Here is a 24,696-nt window from a genome sequence, read left to right as displayed (position 1 = left end):
ACAGAAGACGAGCGCCGACCTCCACCGCAGTGAGGGGCCAGTGTACGCACCTGGAGATCGAGTCTGGCTCTCAACCAGAAACCTGCCCCTCCGCCTGCCCTGCCGGAAGCTGGGTCGGCGGTTTGTGGGGCCTTTTAAAGTCCTGAGGAGATTGAACGAGGTGTGTTACAGGTTACAACTGCCCATTGATTACAAAAATATTAACCCCTCGTTCCATGTGTCTCTCCTCAGGCCGGTGGTAGCTGGTCCACTCCAGGACTTTGAGATAGAGGAGACTCCTCCGCCCCCGTTGGACATCGAGGGGGCTCCGGCGTACACTGTTCGGGCCATCCTCGATTCGAGACGCCGGATGGGGGGTCTCCAATATCTCGTGGAGTGGGAGGGGTACGGCCCGGAGGAGCGGTGCTGGGTGCCGAGGAGGGACATCCTGGACCCGTCTCTTCTGACCGAATTCCATCGTGGTCATCCCACGCACCCTGCTCCGCGCCCTCCTGGTCGTCCCCGAGGCCGGGGGCGGCGCACGGCTGGAGCCGCGCGTCAAGGGGGGGGTACTGTCACGGTTTCGGCCGAGGCGGCCCCTTCTCCTTGTTCGGGCAGGCTTCGGCGGTCGTCGTCTCCGGAGTACTAGCTGCCACCGTTCGATGTTTCATGTTTGATTGGTTTTGTCTGTTTGTCACACCTGTTTATTGTTTAGTGTTCATTAGGCACCCTATTTAGTTCCCTTGTGTTAGGTCAGGTGTTGTGTGTAATTGTTCTACTGTCGTGTGGTTGTTTGGTCCTCTGTATTTTGTTCTCTCTTATTTTCGTGTTGTATTAGAGAGTCCTGCACGTTGTGCATATTTTACCTTGGTCTGTCTAGTGTGCGTTTGTTTTCGCCTGTGGCCTGTTGTCGTGTTTGGCGTGTACTACGGACTTCACTAAAGACCTTTGGATTTATATCTCTGTGTCCTGCGTGTGATTCCACATCCCACTACACTCCACTCCTGACAAACATATTGTGACTTGTTAAGCAAATCTGTCCTCCTGAAGTTGTTTAGGCTTGCCTTAACAAAGGGGTTGAATACTTCTTGACTCAAGAAATGTCAGCTTTTCATTTGTAATTAATTTGTAAATATTACGAAAAACATAATTCCACTTTGACATTATGGGGTGTTGTGTGTAGGCCAGTGACAAAACATCTCAATTTAATCATTTCAAAATTCAGGCTGTAACACAACAAAATTAGGAAAAAGTCAAGAGGTGTGAATACTTTCTGAAGGCACTGTATGAATGGATATTTTCTGGAGGATTATGGCTTAAGCAAGCATTGCTTCTATAGAGCAGACTGGCTAATCCTTACAGGCTATATGTGTCAGTACTGTAATGTAATGTGCTGTCTAGGTACAGTAATACAGCCAGCCTTCTCAGTACAATTAAGGCCAAAACTAAGGCCATTTTCAGATGAAAGTCCTTCATAAAAATCATTCAGCACTAGAATAGGTATAGCCTATATTTAACCCTCTTACTGTGGAGCTGTTTTCATGTTGCTTAGAAAGGTCAGATACATACATTGAGAGTTTGGGACTATAAGGTTATACTGCATTTTTTCAAAATGTAGTTATTGACATAGCCGTGTTCTGTTCAATGTTCTCTATCTATATAGTACTCTAAACACCCAAATTCATGTTGTTAAGTTCAAACGAATACTAGATAGAAATTGCTGACACCATTCAAACCCATGAGGGTTCAGAACTTTAAAGCCAATTATCTCAGAATAATGATTTTGCAGATAGAACCTTAAAGTCCCAAGCTCTCGACATGCACAACATAAATCATAAATAGGCTCTTTTCTGAGATATATTTAGACATGCCTACTTTTAGTCTGTTACAGTAGGGCATACAGTATGATCGCCTTGGCAGACCAACACAGCATGATGTGAATAAATTGAAAGGCAGAACTGCTGTAAAACAGATACAGGCCCTGTGTAGCTCAGTTGGTAGAGCATGGCGTTTGCAACGCCAGGGTTGTGGGTTCGATTCCCACGGGGGGCCAGTATGAAAAAATGTATGCACTCACTAACTGTAAGTCGCTCTGGATAAGAGTGTCTGCTAAATGACTAAAATGTCAATGTAGTCTCTTGTGATTACCAGATGTACTATTACTTAACTCAACAAGCCAGCAATGACAAAGTCAATCAACACTGAGTAGCTTAATGTTGCTGAATTATCAAGCAAGGTGACTGTTATGATGCCTGAAGGAATTCTCTAGGAGAAAGGGAAGGACACGAGGAAGACACTCCTGTGGAGAGAAGGAGACTTGAAAGGCTTGGTGCCATTAAATATGTATCACTGGCCATAGCCTGTCTCTACAAACACACAGTATGTACCTCGCTGTAGAGTACAAATGGTATGGCCTCTGTGGAAATAATGAATAGAAGTATGAAAGTAGTAGTAGAATAGTATGAAAAATAGAGTAGAATTCTAGAGTAGTAGTTAAACAATTATCTTTCCTCTCCTTCCTTCCCCTCTCCTCTCAGACAGAGCAAATGGCTCTTCTTGACAGACAGATGAAAAGCGATGATGGGTGATGGTGGGTGATTGGCGGAAAGGAAGCGCTGAGTGATATTTCAAGGTTCTATCTGGGTTACTGGATCTGTCTAGTGTGGTTCAGCCTCAGACATCCTCTCACTCTCTCTCTCTCTCTTTTTCTCTCTCTCTCTTTCTCTCAGTCTCATCCTACGTGAACTATTCAAACTATGTGACTGTGTCTTTCCAGGGACCATATGGCACCAAACTGGGACTAGGACAGTGTGAGCCTGCAGTGTCCTCTGGGTTATAATCCACACAACCGCGTGGTCAGTGGAAAGCACTGTAACCTGACTGACCTGTCTCTCTGTTGGTGTTCTCTTCATCCTTTTTACTCTCTCTGTCCATCATCGCTTCTCTGTTGTATTCCTCTGTTGATCCATATTTTCCTCTACCATTCCTATCCCTGTGGTGGTGTTCTATCCATCTCTCTCCTTTATCCTCCTGTGGTCTCTCCATCTCTCCTCTTCAAAGAGCATGGGCTTACTCAGTCACATGGGATACTCACAGTGGTAGAGGACACAAGATGTCCTTGTGAGACTTGATGCTTTGATAAAATCAGAGATGCATTTTATATATGCATATGTTGAAAAATACCAAAGCCATTATTAATCCATTATAAATCACCTGTTATAAATAAATAGTCAACAACTTCTAAATGTCTTCTGTTGTTTTTATTCATGGTATTACTTCTCCCTGGCTGACCCGAGAGTTGTGATAGAACTACATACTGGAACAGACTAGACTTCAGTTTTCTACCCTTAATGAAAGAGCACTACACGCTCAGATCTCTTTTCTTTACAGGGAGGGAGGAAGGAATACATCTAGAAGTTTTTTTTTCTTCGCCTCTAGTCCCCTCTTATGATTAATTCATCTCAGATGGAGTGTTCCGTGAGCCCATCTCTCCATGCTCCATCGAGACATGGCAGAGACCACAATGGGGTGGAGGGTGAACGACTTGTAACATGACGGAAACACTGTATAAACTGTAGTCTAAACCCAGCCAGCTAGCTCAACCAACCATATTTGTGCTAAACACACTTGTATTTACAGCAGTGGGGTGAGGGTGTGAGAGGTCCATAAGGGTCAACCAACCCACAGCCCACAGCTTCACAGTAGAACAGAGTATGAGTGAGGAAGCTTTTGGACAGTTATTTAATAAATAACATCTATGGTTTCAGTGGCAAAGAGAAGCAAACTACGCAGCTCAAAGCTGGAATTACTATTAGAGGCTATTTGAAAGTGGTGGCACTGCCTCTGAACTGAACTAAGGGGAGGAGTTTAGGAGCAGAGAGCTTTAAGATCATACAGATTGTCTGTGGGCAGAGCAGTTAATTCCAGGCATTATGTGGACTACACACCAAACGGTGCCTTGAACTCTTGGCTGTAAACTGGAGTGCCCTGCAGTCCTCAACACACTCATGCATTATTTTTATGCTCATCCTAGCAGCAGATGATCTGTAAGAGGACTTGACTGCATGGCCTACTACAGCCTTCCCTTACACGCCTTGCATGGGAAATATGAATTATGTCAGCCAACACGTTCACCATTTGTAGTTAATGAGCACCTCTGAATCTGAAACACCATGGTGCCACAACACTTGGGATCTCTAGCAATATCACTGTCATATTGTTAGACCCATAGAGATTCTATAATTTACTTATGTATTTATTTTTTATCTATATGTAATGGTATGGTTAGACCATCCTTAGACCAGGGGTTCTTAAACTTTTGGGACCCCTTTTGTGACAGCAAATTCATCAGGGACCCCCTCATAATCACAACACAACTCGAGTGAGATAAAAAAAAAAAAGCATACAAGGAGTTCTACTATGAGGACGAACCAAGTCTTGGGCCCTTGGAAATAAAATGTTAATGCAAATTTCCTGCAATTCTACACATTTTGCCATGAGGCAGAGAGAAAACTTTGCAGTTTTAAACCTTACATTACAGTGCATTTATGAGCCTACCAGGCCCATGTTGCCCAGGGTTAACTGCACTCAGAGACATACAGTTGAAGTCGGAAGTTTACATACACCTTAGCCAAATACATTTAAACTCAGTTTTTCACAATTGCTGACATTTAATACTAGTAAAAATTCCCTGTCTTAGGTCAGTTAGGATCACCACTTTATTTTAAGAATATGAAATGTCAGAATAATAGTAGAGAGAATGATTTATTTTAGCTTTTATTTATTTCATCACATTCCCAGTGGGTCAGAAGTTTACGTACACTCAATTAGTATTTGGTAGCATTGCCTTTAAATTGTTTAACTTGGGTGAAACGTTTCAGGTAGCCTTCCACAAGCTTCCCACAATAAGTTGGGTGAATTTTGGCCCATTCCTCCTGACAGAGCTGGTGTAACTAAGTCAGGTTTGTAGGCCTCCTTGCTCGCACACACTTTTTCAGTTCTGCCCACACATTTTCTATAGGATTGAGGTCAGGGCTTTGTGATGGCCACTCCAATACCTTGACTTTGTTGTCCTTAAGCCATTTTGCCACAACTTTGGAAGTATGCTTGTGGTCATTGTCCATTTGGAAGACCCATTTGCGACCAAGCTTTAACTTCCTGACTGACGTCTTGAGATGTTGCTTCAATATATCCACATATTTTTCCTTCCTCATGATGCCATCTATTTTGTGAAGTACACCAGTCCCTCCTGCAGCAAAGCACCCCCACAGCATGATGCTGCCACCCCCGTGCTTCATGGTTGGGATGGTGTTCTTCAGCTGGCAAACAACCCCCTTTTTCCTTGACAATGGTCATTATGGCCAAACAGTTCTATTTTTGTTTCATCAGACCAGAGGACATTTCTCCAAAAAGTAAGATCTTTGTCCCCATGTGCAGTTGTCGCATGGTGTTTATACTTGCGTACTATTGTTTGTACAGATGAATGTGGTACCTTCAGGCGTTTGGAAATTGCTCCCAAGGATGAACCAGACTTGCGGAGGTCTACCATTTTTTTTCTGAGGTCTTGGCTGATTTCTTTTGATTTTCCCATGATGTCAAGCAAAGTGGCACTGCGTTTGAAGGTAGGCCTTGAAATACATCCACAGGTACACCTCCAATGTCAATTAGCCTATCAGAAGCTTATAAAGCCATGCCATCATTTTCTGGAATTTTCCAAGCTGTTTAAAGGCACAGTCAACTTAGTGAATGAAAACTTCTGACCCACTGGAATTGTGATACAGTGAATTATAAGTGAAATAATCTGTCTGTAAACAATTGTTGGAGAAATTACTTGTGTCATGCACAAAGTAGATGTCCTAACCGACTTGCCAAAGTTTTAATGACTCCAACCTAAGTGTGTGTAAACTTCCGACTTCAACTGTAAACATGGTATCCACAAGTTCATCTGACTCTGGGGAACTAGATAATGGGCCTTATTGCCAAAATCCCGAAGTATGCCTTTAAGAACATAAATTGTAGATTAATAATATTACATTGTATTGGATTACACCCTCTAAACTTATTCCACAGATCCCTTGGCCAAAATTAGTTTAATCTGTTGTTGTTAGTAATATTCATTTTTTTTAAATCAACTATCACGGGCTTCTAGACACAGAGGGTATTTGAATCAGTTTGTTTCAGTTGTTGGGATGAGAAGGTGGGCGGGAAGAGACATACGTAATGTATTTGGGCCAATTAATTTTGCTACAAGTGAAGTGCAAAGTCACACTGAGCCAAAGTGTATTTTCTGAAAAATAAAATAAAACTGGTTTTCAACATGAATGCAGTTGTCAATGATTACGCCCTACACCTGCACCTATTGGATATCATCTTATGTTTCCTGTGCCTATAGACCTACCTATCCCCTCCCTTGACCATGAGACATGGTAGGCTACCCTTTGACAAGGCCTACAATTTCATGTTGGCTTTATTGGCTATGTGTAAAAAGTATCTCTCTCTCTCTCTCTCTCTCTCTCTCTCTCTCTCTCTCTCTCTCTCTCTCTCTCTCTCTCTCTCTCTCTCTCTCTCTCTCTCTCTCTCTCTCTCTCTCTCTCTCTCTCTTCTCTCTCTCTCTCTCTCTCTCACTCTGTCTCTCACTCTGTCTCTCACTCTGTCTCTCACTCTGTCTCTCACTCTGTCTGTCTGTCTGTCTGGCAATAAATCTAACTAGCCTACTGCACCAGGGTCACATCTACCAATCCAATGACAAGGCAGTAATACATAACTCAAGAAGAGCAAAGCATTCATGTATGTATTCATAGAGCCCCACAGTGGAGGTGTCATAACACCCATTACAACTAGCGGTCATTGTTCCACCATTCATTTTTCCCATAGGGGATTTTAGAAACACTTAAAATAAGGGCTGTGTTTCGTGTAGGCTTACCCTGACGAGACGTTTTGATAACCATGTAAATCTCTCTCTGACAAGGTTACTTTTATCAATGTATTTGGCTCTATTTACTCTCAGATTCGAAAATGCTAACTAGCATCACAGTAGACATCATGCAAAACTACAAATCCCTGCAAGCTCCTGCATGTCATCTCTAGCTAAAACCTTTGCTAACAGGTATTGTGTCAATTTAAATCTTGCACAAGACATTTCAAAGAATTGTCCATTTAGAGAAATGTAGCCAATTTATGAATTACTACATTTAGCTAACATTAGATAGTTTATCCATAGATTCTTACCTTTGCCTCAATTTGAAGTCTCGTCCAGAACATCGTTGCATTTGTAGTTCTTTATGATAGCCACACTAGCAGCTAATTAGCATTTCATATTTTTTAATATTTTATTTTTTTGGGTGGCGGGGTAAATACAGGTGAATATATTGATAAAAGTCACCTTGTCCTAGAGAGATTTACACGGTTATCAAAACATCACACCAGGGTAAGCCTACATGAAACACAGCCCTTATTTGAAGTGTTTCTAAAATCCCCTTTGGGAAAAATGAATGGTGGAAAAACGATTGGAACCATTTCCCTGTTTGACTACTAGGGTTTATGGGTATTATGACTCATTCTGTGATCAGTGTTGCCAACTAATTTTCAAGGGAAGTTGCTAGAGGCAGGTCGATTTGTTGCTAAAAGTTGCTAAATGATGTTGTGATGTCATTGCGTGATGACGTCATTACGTAATAACGTTAAACCGCGTCATTACGTAGAATACACAATAACGTTACTCAAATTGACTGGCCATCTGGGCGACAAATATGATTTGACATTTGTTAGTTTAGATTTGTTTGTTTATTGTCACATATTTTTATTTGTAAAAGTAATATAAACACAACACATTTTATATGATCAGATATTTGTATTTTTAAACAGAACACATTGAATTATTGAACAATTACACATTATTGAACAATTGCATTTTATTTATTTTCTTATTAACTAGTAAACCTACACATTCTGAACAATTATAGTTTTAAGCAGTGTATTGGTAGTTAGTTAACATGCTACCTAACTGATCAACAATTATAGGTACACGCTAATAACAAGGTATATATGCTATCTTATTGAACAAGCAACTTAACTCAAATAATGATGTGTGCGCTAGGCATCTCTCTCCAGGTTGTGCTGCTTGGCTGGCCTGCTGCTGACGTCACTCACACTGCACTTTTGCAGCCAGGCACGTGTGTTGTGACTGAGTGTGTGACAGAGAAAATCGTTTTTGTGTCATTTAGAGGGAAAGTGCGTGCATTTTAGCGTTTGAGTCACTTTTCAAAAGTTGCTAAAAGTTCAAAATATATTTTTTTAAGTAGCTACATTTGTTGCTAGGTGCTGTTTGAAAAGAAAGTTGCCAGGGTAGTCTGAAAAGGTGCTAAGTCTAGCAACACAATTGCTAAATTGGCATCACTGACTGTGATACTCTATTTCATCCATGTATTCAGTATGGCTTTGTGGGACTCAGAGTCCTTTTTTTCTCTCGGGTTGTTTACGTCATTCGGTTTTACTACAAGCCCCACAATTCAAAGCTCCTTCTCCGTCTCAATCCACTATGAAGATACAGTAGCCGCTCTCTCTCCTGCAATCTGAACAATGACTTCAGAACCTAGGAAAGGAATTCAATAGCCTAGAATGCGTTATACAGCACGAAATATCTGCATTGAGCTGCTGTTCTCACAAATTACTTAAATGTACCAACCGTAAATATGTGGATACCTACAGAACACGAGAAATACGGCGTCGGTAAGTTTATTGGTTCTATGTTTTAAAACTGCAGTGCTCTCGTTTACTCACAAAATTAAAATTAGTTTCAAGCTAAGAGGTAATATGCTGCTGTTTCATTTTGTTGCACAGTATCAAAATAACAACGATCACTGTCTTTTATCATGTAGCCTACTAACGCGTACTTATTTCATAGGCACCACTACTTTCACGCATTTCACGAGTATTTGCTCTTTCCATGCATTTGTAGGCTATAGGCTATGAATACATTATGGTTTTACATCTATAAAAATGAACGCACCACGCATGACTCGAGGCTATGGAACCTCTGTGATCAGTACATCTCTTTGCACTCTGTGCGCGCTCAATCGCTTTGTTGGTTGTTGTTACATTGTATCTGATAAATGAATGGAAGGAAACAAAATACGATACTCTGTGCAAAGCATTTATTTAGCACTTTATATGTGTGTATTGTGTTTACTCCTCATTAAAAAGAAGAGAAAGTGTCACGATAAATTATTATTTTTAACGTTCGAATGGAACATTGTTTTTGTTATTCGGAAATTCCACTGAACCTTCAACATTGTTGATCTCGTCTCTCTCAGTGAAAATAGCGAATGAAGCTGTCCTCCTAGTGTGCATTGTTCTGAGCGGCATGGGTGTCGTAGCCATAGATAAAACGTTGAAGCGAAGCAAACAACGCGAATAAAAGATAGGCTATGGGCTTAAAAAATAGTGCTATAATATCTAATCGAAGTGGGAGATATTCACTGTGCTCCCACATGAGATGCGTTCCCCAATGGACCAAAAATAGGGCAGTAAAGCCTATTTATTGGTTGAAGGAGTGCATGTTTGGGATGCTTTATCCAGCCCCCAACAGTCACTGCTTGAAATCTCAACATTGCAGAAATATTACGATATTGAGTTATGTAGGCCTATCAGTCACACCTCTAGGTTCTGGTCTACCTTGTCTTGACCTGAAATCATTGGAACACAGTGATTCACTGAACCAGAAACTGGCCTCTGCCCTGTATCTGTTACAATTGGTTGTTGGTCACTAACTGGCCCTGCTCTTTTTCCTCTGGTGTGTGCATGTTTTCTTCCCTCCCTGTCACAACTGAGCTAAGCTTTGCTACTGTATAATTTAAAGACTCAAGTTAGAACCCAGAGCTTGCAGTTTGATACAATGCTACATTTCACAATTTCAACCTCTTTCTAAGTTCAGTCCATGGAGATAGGTGGGAGGAGGGTTGTATAACATTCAATTTATTCTCAATGCTTAAATGCCTTCATTGTCTTAAACATTGCAAGTGAGGCTTTAAGTGGATTAAGCAGTCTTGATCCTATTTTCAATAAGAGCAATAAGACTATTTTAATTAGCTCAGATTTAGAGCCTATGGTTGGGAAGTAGGGGACTTCCTCCCTGTGATGGTGAGGAAGAAATACAGTTTCCTTGTTGTGCAACTCTGGTCATAAGCCCATTGTTGTTTTTAAGTGGACAAAGAAACAACAACACAACATTGAGTAGATGTCTTGATTTGTCAATGTTTTATAACTCAGGTTAGATGTTATGTACACATTGTTTTAAAATGGAAAGAGTGCAAGTATTTGATACACTGCCGATTTTGCAGGTTTTCCTACTTACAAAGCATGTAGAGGTCTGTCATTTTTATCATAGGTACGCTTCAACAGTGAAACGGAATCTAAAACAAAAATCCAGAAAATCACATTGTATGATTTTTAAGTAATTAATTTGGATTTTATTGCATGACATAAGTATTTGATACATCAGAAAAGCAGAACTTAATATTTGGTACAGAAACCTTTGTTTGCAATTGCAGAGATCATACGTTTCCTGTAGGTCTTGACCAGGTTTGCACACACTGCAGCAGGAATTTTGGCCCACTCCTCCATACAGACCTTCTCCAGATCCTTCACGTTTCGGGGCAGTCGCTGGGCAATACAGACTTTCAGCTCCCTCCAAAGATTTTCTATTGGGTTCAGGTCTGGAGACTGGCTAGGCCACTCCAGGACCTTGAGATGCTTCTTACGGAGCCACTCCTTAGTTGCCCTGGCTGTGTGTTTCGGGTCGTTGTCATGCTGGAAGACCCAGCCACGACCCATCTTCAATGCTCTTACTGAGGGAAGGAGGTTGTTGGCCAAGATCTCGCAATACATGGCCCCATCCATCCTCCCGTCAATATGGTGCAGTCGTCCTGTCCCCTTTGCAGAAAAGCATCCCCAAAGAATGATGTTTCCACCTCCATGCTTCACGGTTGGGATGGTGTTCTTGGGGCTGTACTCATCCTTCTTCTTCCTCCAAACACGGCGAGTGGAGTTTAGACAAAAAGCTCTATTTTTGTCTCATCAGACCACATGACCTTCTCCCATTCCTCCTCTGGATCATCCAGATGGTCATTGGCAAACTTCAGACGGGCCTGGACATGCACTGGCTTGAGCAGGGGGACCTTGCGTGCGCTGCAGGATTTTAATCCATGACAGTGTAGTGTGTTACTAATGGTTTTCTTTGAGACTGTGGTCCCAGCTCTCTTCAGGTCATTGACCAGGTCCTGCCGTGTAGTTCTGGGCTGATCCCTCACCTTCCTCATGATCATTGATGCCCCACGAGGTGAGATCTTGCATGGAGCCCCAGACCGAGGGTGATTGACCGTCATCTTGAACTTCTTCCATTTTCTAATAATTGCACCAACAGTTGTTGCCTTCTCACCAAGCTGCTTGCCTATTGTCCTGTAGCCCATCCCAGGCTTGTGCAGGTCTACAGTTTTATCCCTGATGTCCTTACACAGCTCTCTGGGCTTGGCCATTGTGGAGAGGTTGGAGTCTGTTTGGAGTGTGTGGACAGGTGTCTTTTATACAGGTAACGAGTTCCAACAGGTGCAGTTAATACAGGTAATGAGTGGAGAACAGGAGGGCTTCTTAAAGAAAAACTAACAGGTCTGTGAGAGCCGGAAGTCTTACTGGTTGGTAGGTGATCAAATACTTATGTCATGCAATAAAATGCAAATTAATTACTTAAAAATCATACAATGTGACTTTCTGGATTTTTGTTTTAGATTCCGTCTCTCACAGTTGAAGTGTACCTATGATAAAAATTACAGACCTCTACATGCTTTGTAAGTAGGAAAACCTGCAAAATCGGCAGTGTATCAAATACTTGTTCTCCCCACTGTACATCCAATTACATTTGGACATATTTTATTGATGTAGAGAGATGTTTGATGGATAAAGATATACATTTTTTTAGCCCTAGATAGTACTGGAGTTTATCTTTGGTTGTTTGTTTGGATGCTTTGGGCTGTTAAATAGGTTGAGTGGAGAAATCTGTAGACGATCTGTTTTCATCTTCAAGACTCAGTCCCTTGTTTATAAATTCCTTTCGCCTATCGGTACACAGGGTGCTAATTCCATTGAAGAGTTGTGGCCTTTTACTGGAACAGATAGTTGAGCTAAACATACGTTTAGGCTTTTGAGGATGTTTTCAAGCATCTTTAAAGTCTTAGTCACCATCGTTTTGGTTGATTTGGTTTTGAATAAAAAAAATAGAATGCACACATACACTTGATTCAAAATGATCCTAACACATGGAACATATTGATATTCTATAGCTATATGACGTCATACAGCTAATTACCCTCTGTGATCATCATTGATCATGATCACTCACTGAGGTCAAAGTTCAACACAGAATGTTATTTGAGATTATTGATGTTTCAGTGATACAGCGGTCTTCAAAATCCTGGTTTTAACCGTTTCACCCCAGGATCTTTACTCCCAAGATGAATGGATGTGCATTATGTCTTTGATGTACCAGTAGTATTGATATAGTAGCCTACTGTATTTGAATATGATTAATATAGTATGCACTGAAAATGTGATTTCCTTGAGGTCCTTTCAGTGAACATTTTACCCCCCTTTAAACCAGGGCTGGCTTCCCAAAATGGGTTGAGATTCTTGGATCCTTGGTGTGAACCATTTGATCTCTCGCCAAGGAGCGAAATTAGAATTACAGTGTTTAATTGGGAGGTATTGGGCTTTGATGTTGATTTGCCTTATGCATGGGAGGAGGACAGCCCTGTATCTATCTACCATTGATGAAATATGAATGGAGTCCAGCAGAGGAAGGTAGTACAGCATTAAGACTCCTATTAGCGCACCATTTGAGTGATTACAGGTTTGTAACCATAAGCAAGGGTGCAAGATTTATGCGCTTTACTGTAAAATCGGATTCCTAATGGACATTGAGTCTATGGCGGCGTTGCATACTGCCAAGAGGAGAGATTTTCATATCAAAGAGGGTTGGAATGGATTTCAGTTAAACATGAGGTAGGAATTTGAATAAAAATGTGTACATTGAGAAAGCCGTCTGGTGTTCAACCTTCCCAAGTTCTCTCACGTCACCCCCCTCCTCCGCACACTCCACTGGCTTCCAGTTGAAGCTCGCATCCGTTACAAGACCATGGTGCTTGCCTATGGAGCAGTGAGGGGAACGGCACCTCTGTACCTTCGGGCTCTGATCAGTCCCTACACCCAAACGAGGGCATTGCGTTCATCCACCTCTGGCCTGCTGGCTCCCCTTCCTCTGCGGAAGCATAGTTCCCGCTCAGCCCAGTCAAAACTGTTCGCTGCTCTGGCACCCCAATGGTGGAACAAGCTCCCTCACGACGCCAGGACAGCGGAGTCACTCACCACCTTCCGGAGACATTTGAAACCCCACCTCTTTAAGGAATACCTGGGATAGGATAAAGTAATCCTTCTACCCCCCCCCCAAAAAAAAAATAATTGTAAAGTGGTTATCCCACTGGCTATAGGGTGAATGCACCAATTTGTGAGTCGCTCTGGATAAGAGCGTCTGCTAAATGACGTAAATGTGCCCTTGAGCAAGGCACTTAACCCTAATTGCTCCTGTAAGTCGCTCTGGATAAGAGCGTCTGCTAAATGACTAAAATGTAAATGTAAATGTAAAGGATGGTAGACGAATAGAATGGTAGGACTGAATGTGCAGGAACACCCATGAGACTATCTGGGAATATTTTCCCCGGTATTCCCACCTTTGGAATATCCACTGCATGTGGTTCCTTTTGAACACTGGAATACTGGAATTCTCAGTGGATTATCCATCATCAATTAAACACACAGCAGCTAACAATGTAGCTTCACAGCCTTGGAGAAAGAACATTGTCTCTGTTTTGGGAAATTGTGTTTGCTGCAAATAGTCTTAAATGATGATTAACAGGAAGAGAAGGGGCCTTTCTCTCCTTGTTAAGTCTGATATTGCAGCCAATCAAGCATGTCATTGCTCATCATAATTTAATGAGCTGCATTGGATCTTGTGTGTGTGAGTGTGTGCATTGAATATAATTTTCCAGCGAGCATTCAAACAAAATACTTTGTATTTAGCATATAACCACAGCCTAGTATTTACTTTTGAAATCTCAATGTTTACCCACAGCAGCCTATGGAAACACATAAATAATCCTCAACATATAAATACCCTCAAGCGAATGGTAGAAAAACAGAATGGAGCAGTTGTGTAGTGAAGTGTTGCCCTTGAATGGCCCTGGCCCTTGAGCAATGCATGTAGTAGAGTGGAGGAGTTCGAGGCCTGCTATGTAGTGGGGGTCTGTGTTAGGCCTGGGGCTGTCCTTCTCCCCTGGCTGCTGTCGCCTGCCCCCCTGGGGGGATGTCACTGGACCGAAGGGTGGGGGGCGGGCCATGCCTGGCGGCGTGTGTCAGAAGGGCTTATTGTTGGACGTGGCCACCCTACCCCACACCCCCTACCTCCGTGGGATTAGCAGGTTGTTTGGCAGGGGGAACCGGGGCCTGTGGTCCCATTCCTTCATTATATTACACCCCCCTGCCTCCTTAATGAACACAGCCCTGGGGCACGGGGAGGCATGGCCCCACAACACCACCCCAGCTTGTAATTGCTTCTTCATCTGCTCCCCTCTGCTGTCTTCATCCACTAGGCTTAATCTACTAGCTGCGGCCGGGCCGACACAGGCAATCATTTAGGGATGATGATCGCTGGAGGGAGTTGCCCCAGTCAATATTGGAGCTCCCTGGTGAATTAGACAGGCACGGTGGGATCAGAGAGAGAGAGAGGTGGGGGGAGGAAGGGATGGGGAAAGGGAGAGAAAGAGGGAGAAAAACCTTTGACATGTTAGACTAGCTGGTGTTATAGGTAGACAGAGGCAACTAAGTGGAGCCATGTATTTTTTTATGCCTCCGCTCCAACAAAGCTTTTTTGTGTTTATTTACAATGGCAATCATGCACAACAACACATTTCAATTTAAAATGGTTGGTGAATACTAGACTGGATTGGAAAATGCTGCATTTAGCCTGTTTGTGTTATCCCATTACTGCAGCTCTATTTACTTTCAATTGAAAATATAACAAACATCATTCTATCCCATTTATTATATAAAGATGCACAGAAAAAAAACATATTTTCCGGTCTTATTTCCTACAAAATCAGAATGTTTACCTTTTCACCCCCTGTGGCGAGGCAGCCTTTTGATATGAATACAATGTAATGTGTGTGTCCCGTTGGATTCGGTGACACCACCACGGTCTAATTGGCGGCATATGTTTTTGTGGAAGGATGCAGCTGAGGCTAGGCAGCTGCAGCCAGCCAATGATTGGACATGATTGCAGCTCACATGTCACCTCCAGTATGAATCCCAGCTTGCTTTTCACCACAGCACAATCAGCTGAAGGTAGGGCAGTCTGGAGGTAGCTAGGGCTGCTGTCTCCTGGTAACAACTGGACTGAGAGGGCATCACTATGGATACATACTGTACATACATGAATGTATGTCCTATTCATGTATTTCTTAATGTACATTAAAATTACACTACTGTAAAATATATATATTTAAAGGTCAGTGCTGTGAAATGGATATATTTAAAAGCCAATGTTTTAAAAATAGGATGATATTAGCCTAATCATTGTTCAGTAGAAACTTCTTCCCCTCTGAGTGATTCAATGTATTCCTTTCAGGCCTATAGGGCCTACTTATTGAAATGGACTCTATATTTAAACCATACTGATATAAAGCCTACTTCTGTTACATTGTAATGAAGTAGCCTGCCAATTCCAGAGGTCTATCTATCATATGGTCACCGTGGTTTCCCTGATACAAATCTGTGAACCCAGTAAGAGGTTAATGGGATGTGTTCTATTATGAATTCACAGTTTGTGCTCATCAACACTGCGACAGTGGAGGTGGGAGTGGGAGAAATGACAGCCTGTCACCAATGTTTCAGAAATGAATGCTATATTCATAGATGACAATCATCGTGATTGATGTGTGAAAGGAACCATTGAGTTTTTGTGCACATGCTCATTTTAAAGATTCCGTAAAAAATGCATTTCCAGAGGTGTTGAGTTACAGTTGAAGTCGGAAGTTTACATACACTTAGGTTGGAGTCATTAAAATCCGTTTTTCAACCACTCCACAAATTTCTTGTTAACAAACTGTAGTTTTGGCAAGTCGGTTAGGACATCTACTTTGTGCATGACACAAGTAATTTTTCCAACAATTGTTTACAGACAGCTTATTTCACTTATAATTCACTGTCTCACAATTCCTGTGGGTCAGAAGTTTACATACACTAAGTTGACTGTGCCTTTAAACAACTTGGAAAATTCCAGAAAATGATGTCATGGCTTTAGAAGCTTCTGATAGGCTAATTGACATCATTTTAGTCAATTGAAGGTGTACCTGTGAATATATTTCAACGCCTACCTTCAAACACAGTGCCTCTTTGCTTGACCTGAGAAACAAAACCTCCACAAGTCTGGTTCATCCTTGGGAGCAATTTCCAAACGCCTGAAGGTACCACATTCATCTGTACAAACAATAGTACGCAAGTATAAACACCATGGGACCACGCAGCCAACATACCGCTCAGGAAGGAGACTCCTAGAGATGAATGTACTTTGGTGCGAAAAGTGCAAATCAATCCTAGAACAACAGCAAAGGACAATCTGTACAAACAATAGTACGCAAGTATAAACACCATGCGACAACTGCACATGGGGACAAAGATCGTACTTTTTTGAGAAATGTCCTCTGGTCTGATGAAACAAAAATAGAACTGTTTGGCCATGATGACCATCGTTATGTTTGGAGGAAAAAGGGGGTGGCTTGCAAGCCGAAGAACACCATCCCAACCGTGAAGCACAGGGGTGGCAGCATCATACTGTGGTGCTTTGCTGCAGGAAGGACTGGTGCACTTCACAAAATAGATGGCATCATGAGGAAGGAAAATTATGTGGATATATTGAAGCAACATCTCAAGATATCAGTCAGGAAGTGAAAGCTTGGTCGCAAATGGGTCTTCCAAATGGACAATGACCCCAAGCATACTTCCAAAGTTGTGACAAAATGGCTTAAGGACAACAAAGTCAAGGTATTGGAGTGGCCATCACAAAGCCCTGACCTCAAACCTATAGAACATTTGTGGGCAGAACTGAAAAAGCGTGTGCGAGCAAGGAGGCCTACAAACCTGACTCAGTTACACCAGCTCTGTCAGGAGGAATGGGCCAAAATTCACCCAATTTATTGTGGGAAGCTTGTGGAAGGCTACCCGAAACGTTTCACCCAAGTTAAACAATTTAAAGGCAATGCTACCAAATACTAATTGAGTGTATGTAAATTTCTGACCCACTGGGAATGTGATGAAAGAAATAAAAGCTGAAATAAATAATTCTCTCTACTATTATTCTGACATTTCACATTCTTAAAATAAAATGGTGATCCTAACTGACCTAAGTCAGGGAATTTTTACTAGGATTAAATGTCAGGAATTGTGAAAAACTGAGTTTAAATGTATTTGGCTAAGGTGTATGTAAACTTCCAACTTCAACTGTATATAGTGTCCGTTGGCTGTGTAATCTAAGTCTTGCTGTATTGATCATGGCTGTGTCTCAAATGGCATCCTATTCCCTTTATATTGCACTACTTTTGACCAGAGCCCTTTGTGCACTATAAAGGGAATATGGTACCATTTGGGACGTGGCAGCCATTGAAACTCTGTGACCCACACAGCACACCAGTGACCCACAGGCATCCTCTATTTCACCATAACCATAATGGCTTTTCTTTAATAAGCGACTTGGCTTTACCGTCTGACAACCTCTTGTCCTCAGTTATTAAAATGATCAATAAGTGGTATCTTATTCATGCATTATTAATGCTTTATAATAAATTGTCATCGTTGTGGTTGAACCAGGCCTTTCTGTGCAGTGATGCTTGTGTTAGAGGTGTTAGCGGTTTGCTATTAATACATTATGAATGCATAATAAAACGGTTGTTATGGTTGGTTGTACTAAGGTTGAACCAGGCCTTTCTATGCAGTGACGGTCCTGGTTGTGTTAGAGGTCATCAAGAAGGCTCTCTCCTCTTGGCAGGCAGAATTAATGTCAGTGTCAGGAGGAGACTGATACAGGAGTTCTGAGGCGCCCTGCCTGGCCCTGACTAAGGCACTGTAGCTTCTACCACTGTTGCCTCCCCTCCTCTCCCTCCTTCTTTCTCTTCCCCCCCCTCTCTCGCTCTCTTTCTTGGCAGGGAGCTGTTTGCAGAGATTGGAGGTTACACTCTCCCCCATATCTGTCTGTCTCTCTTTCTCCCTTTATCTCTGTCTGATGATCTGTCTGTCTGTTGGTTCTCTCTGTCTCTCTCTCTGTTATTTTCTTTCTTTACCCACCGCTCTCCGTATCCGTCTTTCCATCTGTCTTTTTTATCTACTCTCCTCCCATTTGTCTCTTTCTCTCCCCCTCTCTCTCTCTTTTGTCTCTTTCTCCTTCTGTTTGTCCATTCTTCCTCCTCCCCAGACACTTCCATAGTGTTGTTCTGGTGTCAGTGAGATTTCTAGGGCAGAGAAACAGACAGAGCGACTGAGGATGATAAAGTAGTGAAACCTCACTGGCTCTCTGTGTAGTGTCTAACTCTCCCACTATGTATTCACCTATGTCCCCGTCTCCCCATTCGGCTCCCCAAATGAATATGGATGATCATATCTGGGCAGGGAGCTGGTTGCTGCTGCTATCACAAGACACAGAAAGGCTTCAGTTGAGTACAGAAACACACCACTGAGCTGGTGCCTGGCCACAATTCATTTAGGTGTTCATCTACATGAAAGAGATAGAGATCACTACCACCACAGTTTGGTTGTAATCAAAGCTGATAGAACACTGTCTCTGTCTGTATGTGTCCCAATTAAATGATCCCCTATTCCCTACAGTGAGGGGAAAAAGTATTTGATCCCCTGCTGATTTTATACGTTTGCCCACTGACAAAGACATGATCAGTCTATAAATTTAATGGTAGGTTTATTTGACCAGTGCGAGACAGAATAACAACAAAAAAATCCAGAAAAACGCATGTAAAAAATGTTATAAATTGATTTGCATTTTAATGAGGGAAATAAGAATTTGACCCCTCTACAAAACATGATTTAGTACTTGGTGGCAAAACCCTTGTTGGCAATCACAGAGGTCAGACGTTTCTTGTAGTTGGCCACCAGGTTTGCACACATCTCAGGAGGGATTTTGTCCCACTCCTCTTCTCCAAGTCATTAAGGTTTCGAGGCTGACGTTTGGCAACTCGAACCTTCAGCTCCCTCCACAGATTTTCTATGGGATTAAGGTCTGGAGACTGGCTAGGCCACTCCAGGACCTTAATGTGCTTCTTCTTGAGCCACTCCTTTGTTGCCTTGGCCGTGTGTTTTGGGTCATTGTCATGCTGGAATACCCATCCACGACCCATTTTCAATGCCTTGGCTGAAGGAAGGAGGTTCTCACCCAAGATTTGGCCCCGTCCATCGTCCCTTTGATGCGGTGAAGTTGTCCTGTCCCCTTAGCAGAAAAACACCCCCATGTTTGACGGTGGGATGGTGTTCTTGTGGTCATAGGCAGCATTCCTCCTCCTCCAAACACGGCGAGTTGAGTTGATGCCAAAGAGCTCCATTTTGGTCTCATCTGATCACAACACTTTCACCCAGTTCTCCTCTGAATCATTCAGATCTTCATTGGCAAACTTCAGACGGCCCTGTATATGTGCTTTCTTGAGCAGGTGGACCTTGCGGGCGCTGCAGGATTTCAGTCCTTCACGGCGTAGTGTGTTACCAATTGTTTTCTTGGTGACTATGGTCCCAGCTGCCTTGAGATCATTGACCAGATCCTCCCGTGTAGTTCTGGGCTGATTCCTCACCGTTCTCATGATCATTGCAACTCCACGAGGTGAGATCTTGCATGGAGCCCCAGGCCGAGGGAGATTGACAGTTCTTTTGTGTTTCTTCCATTTCCGAATAATCGCACCAACTGTTGTCACCTTCTCACCAAGCTGCTTGGCGATGGTCTTGTAGCCCATTCCAGCCTTGTGTAGGTCTACAATCTTGTCCCTGACATCCTTGGAGAGCTCTTTGGTCTTGGCCATAGTGGAGCTTTTGGAATCTGATTGATTGATTGCTTCTGTGGACAGGTGTCTTTTATACAGGTAACAAGCTGAGATTAGGAGCACTCCCTTTAAGAGTGTGCTCCTAATCTCAGCTCGTTACCTGTATAAAAGACACCTGGGAGCCAGAAATCTTTCTGATTGAGAGGGGGTCAAATACTTATTTCCCTCATTAAAATGCTAATCAATTTATAACATTTTTGACATGCGTTTTTCTGGATTTCTTTGTTGTTATTCTGTCTCTCACTGTTCAAATAAACCTACCATTAAAATTATAGCCTGATCATGTCTTTGTCAGTGGGCAAACGTACAAAATCAGCAGGGGATCAAATACTTTTTTTCCTCACTGTATATAGTGCACTACTTTTGACCAGAACTTTATGGGTCCCCTAGGGTATCATTTGCGACGCACAAACTCTGTCTTTCTGGGTTGTGTTTTGTTGGTAAAGTGCAATGTATCAGGCCAGATGGCTTTTAATGTTTTCCTGGCTCTCCATGTCCTTGGCTCCTGTTTTTTATGTGTTGTTGAAGGGTGATGTTTGAATGCTGTTCTGTCTGGCTCGGAAAAGCAGGAACTATGATACACCAATGTGGTATTATTTTACTGTGGGCTGTTCTGCTTGTCCAGCTCTCATCGCTGTCTTTCATGTGAGTGATAATGATGTCTCTCTCTCTCTCTCTCTCTCCCTTTCTCTCTCTCTCACTCTCTCTCTCTCTCTCTCCCCCTTTCTCTCTCTTAGCATCACCAACTATTATTGTACCCTGCTGATTTAAATATCTTCCCTCTCTCTGTCACACGTACAGTATGAATAAATATATTTGTCTGCAAGTGTTTGACTTGATACTACCTGAGCTGTTAGTGAGGTGTTACAGTTCCGTTGCTTAGACCAATTCACACTACCCACACTATACTGTGTTAGTTTTCCATTCACGTCACTTGCATACACTCATAGGGATGCACGCAACCTCCACACAGAGGAACGCACACTTGCATGCACACACACACTGCATGAATCAGCTCGATGCGGCTAGGCAGAGGTTGGTTTGACCTTGGCTGCTGTAAGCCATCATCTTACCTGTCTGTCAGTGTGTGTGTGTGGGATCTCTGTTTCGTTACCCTGCCTGGTTCAGGGTCTGGCTCAACGCACACAAACACACCCACACACACACACAACCACCCCCGTCAGGTCCTTTATATCCTGTCTTGCACATCCACAGACAAGCCAGTTTAACTTAATATTAGTTTGACCTTCAAAGGGGTTTTATTGTAGTTCCATGGCTGTTTTTCACCCAGTGAAAAGCTGAGTGGGTATTTTAGAGCAATTGCAATTCATTTTATCACGGTGAGCTGATTGAAATGGCTGCGTTCTCCTAAAAGAGAGTAGGCTACACACATGGAGCAATCTACATGGGTTGTTCAATGTTCCCAGTTCGCTTTGAAAGGACCAGAATAGAATAACAGTTGAACTGTTTTCAGTATGATTGAACACTAGAAATGTAAGCCTATTTACATTTTTTTCATATGGAATAAAGAGCTTTATCTGAAATCTTACTCACTGAAGAATAGCTCTGTATCTGAACCAGTCTTTCCCCTAGGATTTTTTTCAGCAGTGGTGGCAAAGTTAGGGAGGGGGGTGGGGTGGCCAATGGTGCAGTTTTAGAGGCCCTCCTCTTGGCCACAGAGACAAAATGTAGCTGTTTTAAAGCTAATTTCCTGAAATTCTACACATTTTAATATGGGACAGACAGAATATTTAACAGATTTACATTTGTCATGGGGCTGAGAGAATTTTCTGTTTTAAAGCTAATTTCCTGCAATTATACACATTTTGCAATGGCTTATTCCTTGTTCTCATGCTATTTGAGTGACTCAAACATTATAACAAAATCAATGGGGGACCCATGCCATGCCATTTTAAAAATATTAGATTCTCCCTCAAAGTCTAGTTTTTATTTCGGTGATTGTTAGTTCTCAAAGATGATCTTATTTAAAAATACAGTACCAGTCAAAAGTTTGGACACACCTACTCATTACCGGGTTTTTCTTTATTTTTACTATTTTCTACATTGTAGAATAGTAGTGAAGACATCAAAACTATGAAATAACACATATGGAATCATGTAGTAACCAAACAAGTGTTAAACAAATCAAAATATATTTTATATTTGAGATTCTTCAAAGTAGCCACCCTTTGCCTTGATGACAGCTTTGCACACTCTTGGCATTCTCTCAACCAGCTTCATGAGGTAGTCACATGGAATGCATTTCAATTAACAGGTGTGCCTTGTTAAAAGTTAATTTGTGGAATTTATTTCCTTCTTAATGCGTTTGAGCCAATCAGTTGTGTTGTGACAAGGTAGGGGTGGTATACAGAAGATAGCCCTATTTGGTAAAAGACCAAGTCCATATTATGGCAAGAACAGCTCAAATAAGCAAAGAGAAACGACATTTCTAACCCTAGGTGTAAAATAGTAAATAATGGCTATTTCTCAAAGTTTTAAACTGTCAAGAGGAGTGAAACAAGGTTGTCCACTATTGGCATATCTATTTATTATTGCCATCGAGATGTTAGCTATTAAAATCAGATCCAACAATAATATCAAGGGATTGGAAATCCAGGGCTTAAAAACAAAGGTGTCATTGTACGCTGATGATTCATGTTTTCTTTTAAATCCACAACTTGAATCCTTCCACAGCCTCATAGAGGATCTAGATACATTTTCATACCTCTCTGGATTGCAACCAAATTATGATAAATGTACTATATTTCGTATTGGATCACTAAAAAATAAATTTTTTACATTACCTTGTAGTTTACCAAAAAAATTGTCTGATAGTGATGTGGATATACACGGAATACATATCCCAAATGAAATAAATGATCTCACTCCAATACATTTTAATAGAAAGTTAGCAAAAATAGATAAGATCTTGCTACCATGGAAAGGTAAATACCTGTCAATTTGTGGAAATATCACCTTGATTAACTCTTTAGTATTATCCCAGTTTACCTATTTGCTTATGGTCTTACGCCTAGCGAACAGTTTAAATTATATGAGAAAAAAATATCCTATTTTATTTGGAACGGCAAGCCAGACAAAATTAAACGGGCGTATTTATATAATGAATATGAATTCGGAGGACAGAAATGATTAAATATTAAAGCATTAGGCCTATCACTAAAAGCTTCAGTCATACAAAAATTATACTTAAATATGAACTGGTTCTCTAGCAAACTAGTAAGAATGTCTCACCCAATGTTCAAGAATGGACTTTTTCCCTTTATTCAGATTACAACCCCTCACTTTCAGTTATTTGAAAAGGAAATCATCTCCCAAATATCACTATTTCTAAAACAAGCCATAGAAAGTTGGTTGCAATTTCAATTTAATCCTCCAGAAATGACAGAACAAATATTGCAACAAATATTGTGGTTAAACTCAAATATACTAATTGATAAAAAAGCGTTTTATTTTGAGATATTTTTTTTAAAAGGTATAATCTTCGTAAATAGCACTACTGGGTGATCTGAAAAGTAATAGTCAATCGATCAAAAATATAATAATACTTTTAGCAAAATGTTTATTTTCAATTCACAAACTGTAGAAACAATGAGAATAGAAAGGTTCAGAACTTTTGTAAAACATCACAGTACAGTTGAAAAATATATGGCAAATAGAAATCCAATATGGATGATGTTAAGAGATAGCAACAACTAATAACAACAACAACTAATAACAACAAGATAACTAGTGTATAATAAGTATATAGGTTATATATTGTGAGCTTTTGTGAAAGAGCACAGTTAGAAAGATATGGAATATAGAAGCATACCAGATGGACATCATAAAAATGATCGGAGGAAGTTCAGGAGTAAAAACAAACAAAATATAATTATTGACTGTGTCCATAAAATGTATATAGTATGTATAAGCATGAAGTAGAGGCCTAAGCATTGTTGTTCACTAGTTTACTCCAATTAGGGAAGGAATGGTGGGGTTGGAAAGTAATAAAGGGAAATATATATATTTTTAAAGGATATGTATGTATATATATATATGCATATACAGTGGGGGAAAAAAGTATTTAGTCAGCCACCAATTGTGCAAGTTCTCCCACTTAAAAAGATGAGAGAGGCCTGCAATTTTCATCATAGGTACACGTCAACTATGACAGACAAATTGAGAATTTTTTTCCAGAAAATCACATTGTAGGGTTTTTAATGAATTTATTTGCAAATTATGGTGGAAAATAAGTATTTGGTCACCTACAAACAAGCAAGATTTCTGGCTCTCACAGACCTGTAACTTCTTCTTTAAGAGGCTCCTCTGTCCTCCACTCGTTACCTGTATTAATGGCACCTGTTTGAACTTGTTATCAGTATAAAAGACACCTGTCCACAACCTCAAACAGTCACACTCCAAACTCCACTATGGCCAAGACCAAAGAGCTGTCAAAGGACACCAGAAACAAAATTGTAGACCTGCACCAGGCTGGGAAGACTGAATCTGCAATAGGTAAGCAGCTTGG

General features: G+C 41.4%; 1 protein-coding gene across 1 annotated transcript in view; it reads left to right on the top strand.

Annotated features, from left to right (window-relative positions):
• The first annotated feature begins 8,538 nt into the window (after positions 1-8,538).
• The window catches only part of dock4b (dedicator of cytokinesis 4b), a 137,517-nt gene continuing 121,359 nt past the window's right edge, over positions 8,539-24,696 (top strand). Inside the window, exon 1 of the mRNA XM_084175424.1 lies at positions 8,539-8,706. Within this exon, the coding sequence (XP_084031550.1) occupies positions 8,670-8,706 (37 nt within the window). The 5' untranslated portion in view covers positions 8,539-8,669. The remainder of the gene's footprint in view (positions 8,707-24,696) is intronic.

Source organism: Coregonus lavaretus (assembly GCF_964263955.1).
Source record: "Coregonus lavaretus genome assembly, chromosome: 13".
Lineage (NCBI taxonomy): Eukaryota > Metazoa > Chordata > Actinopteri > Salmoniformes > Salmonidae > Coregonus > Coregonus lavaretus.
This window is presented reverse-complemented; position numbering and strand designations above follow the sequence as displayed.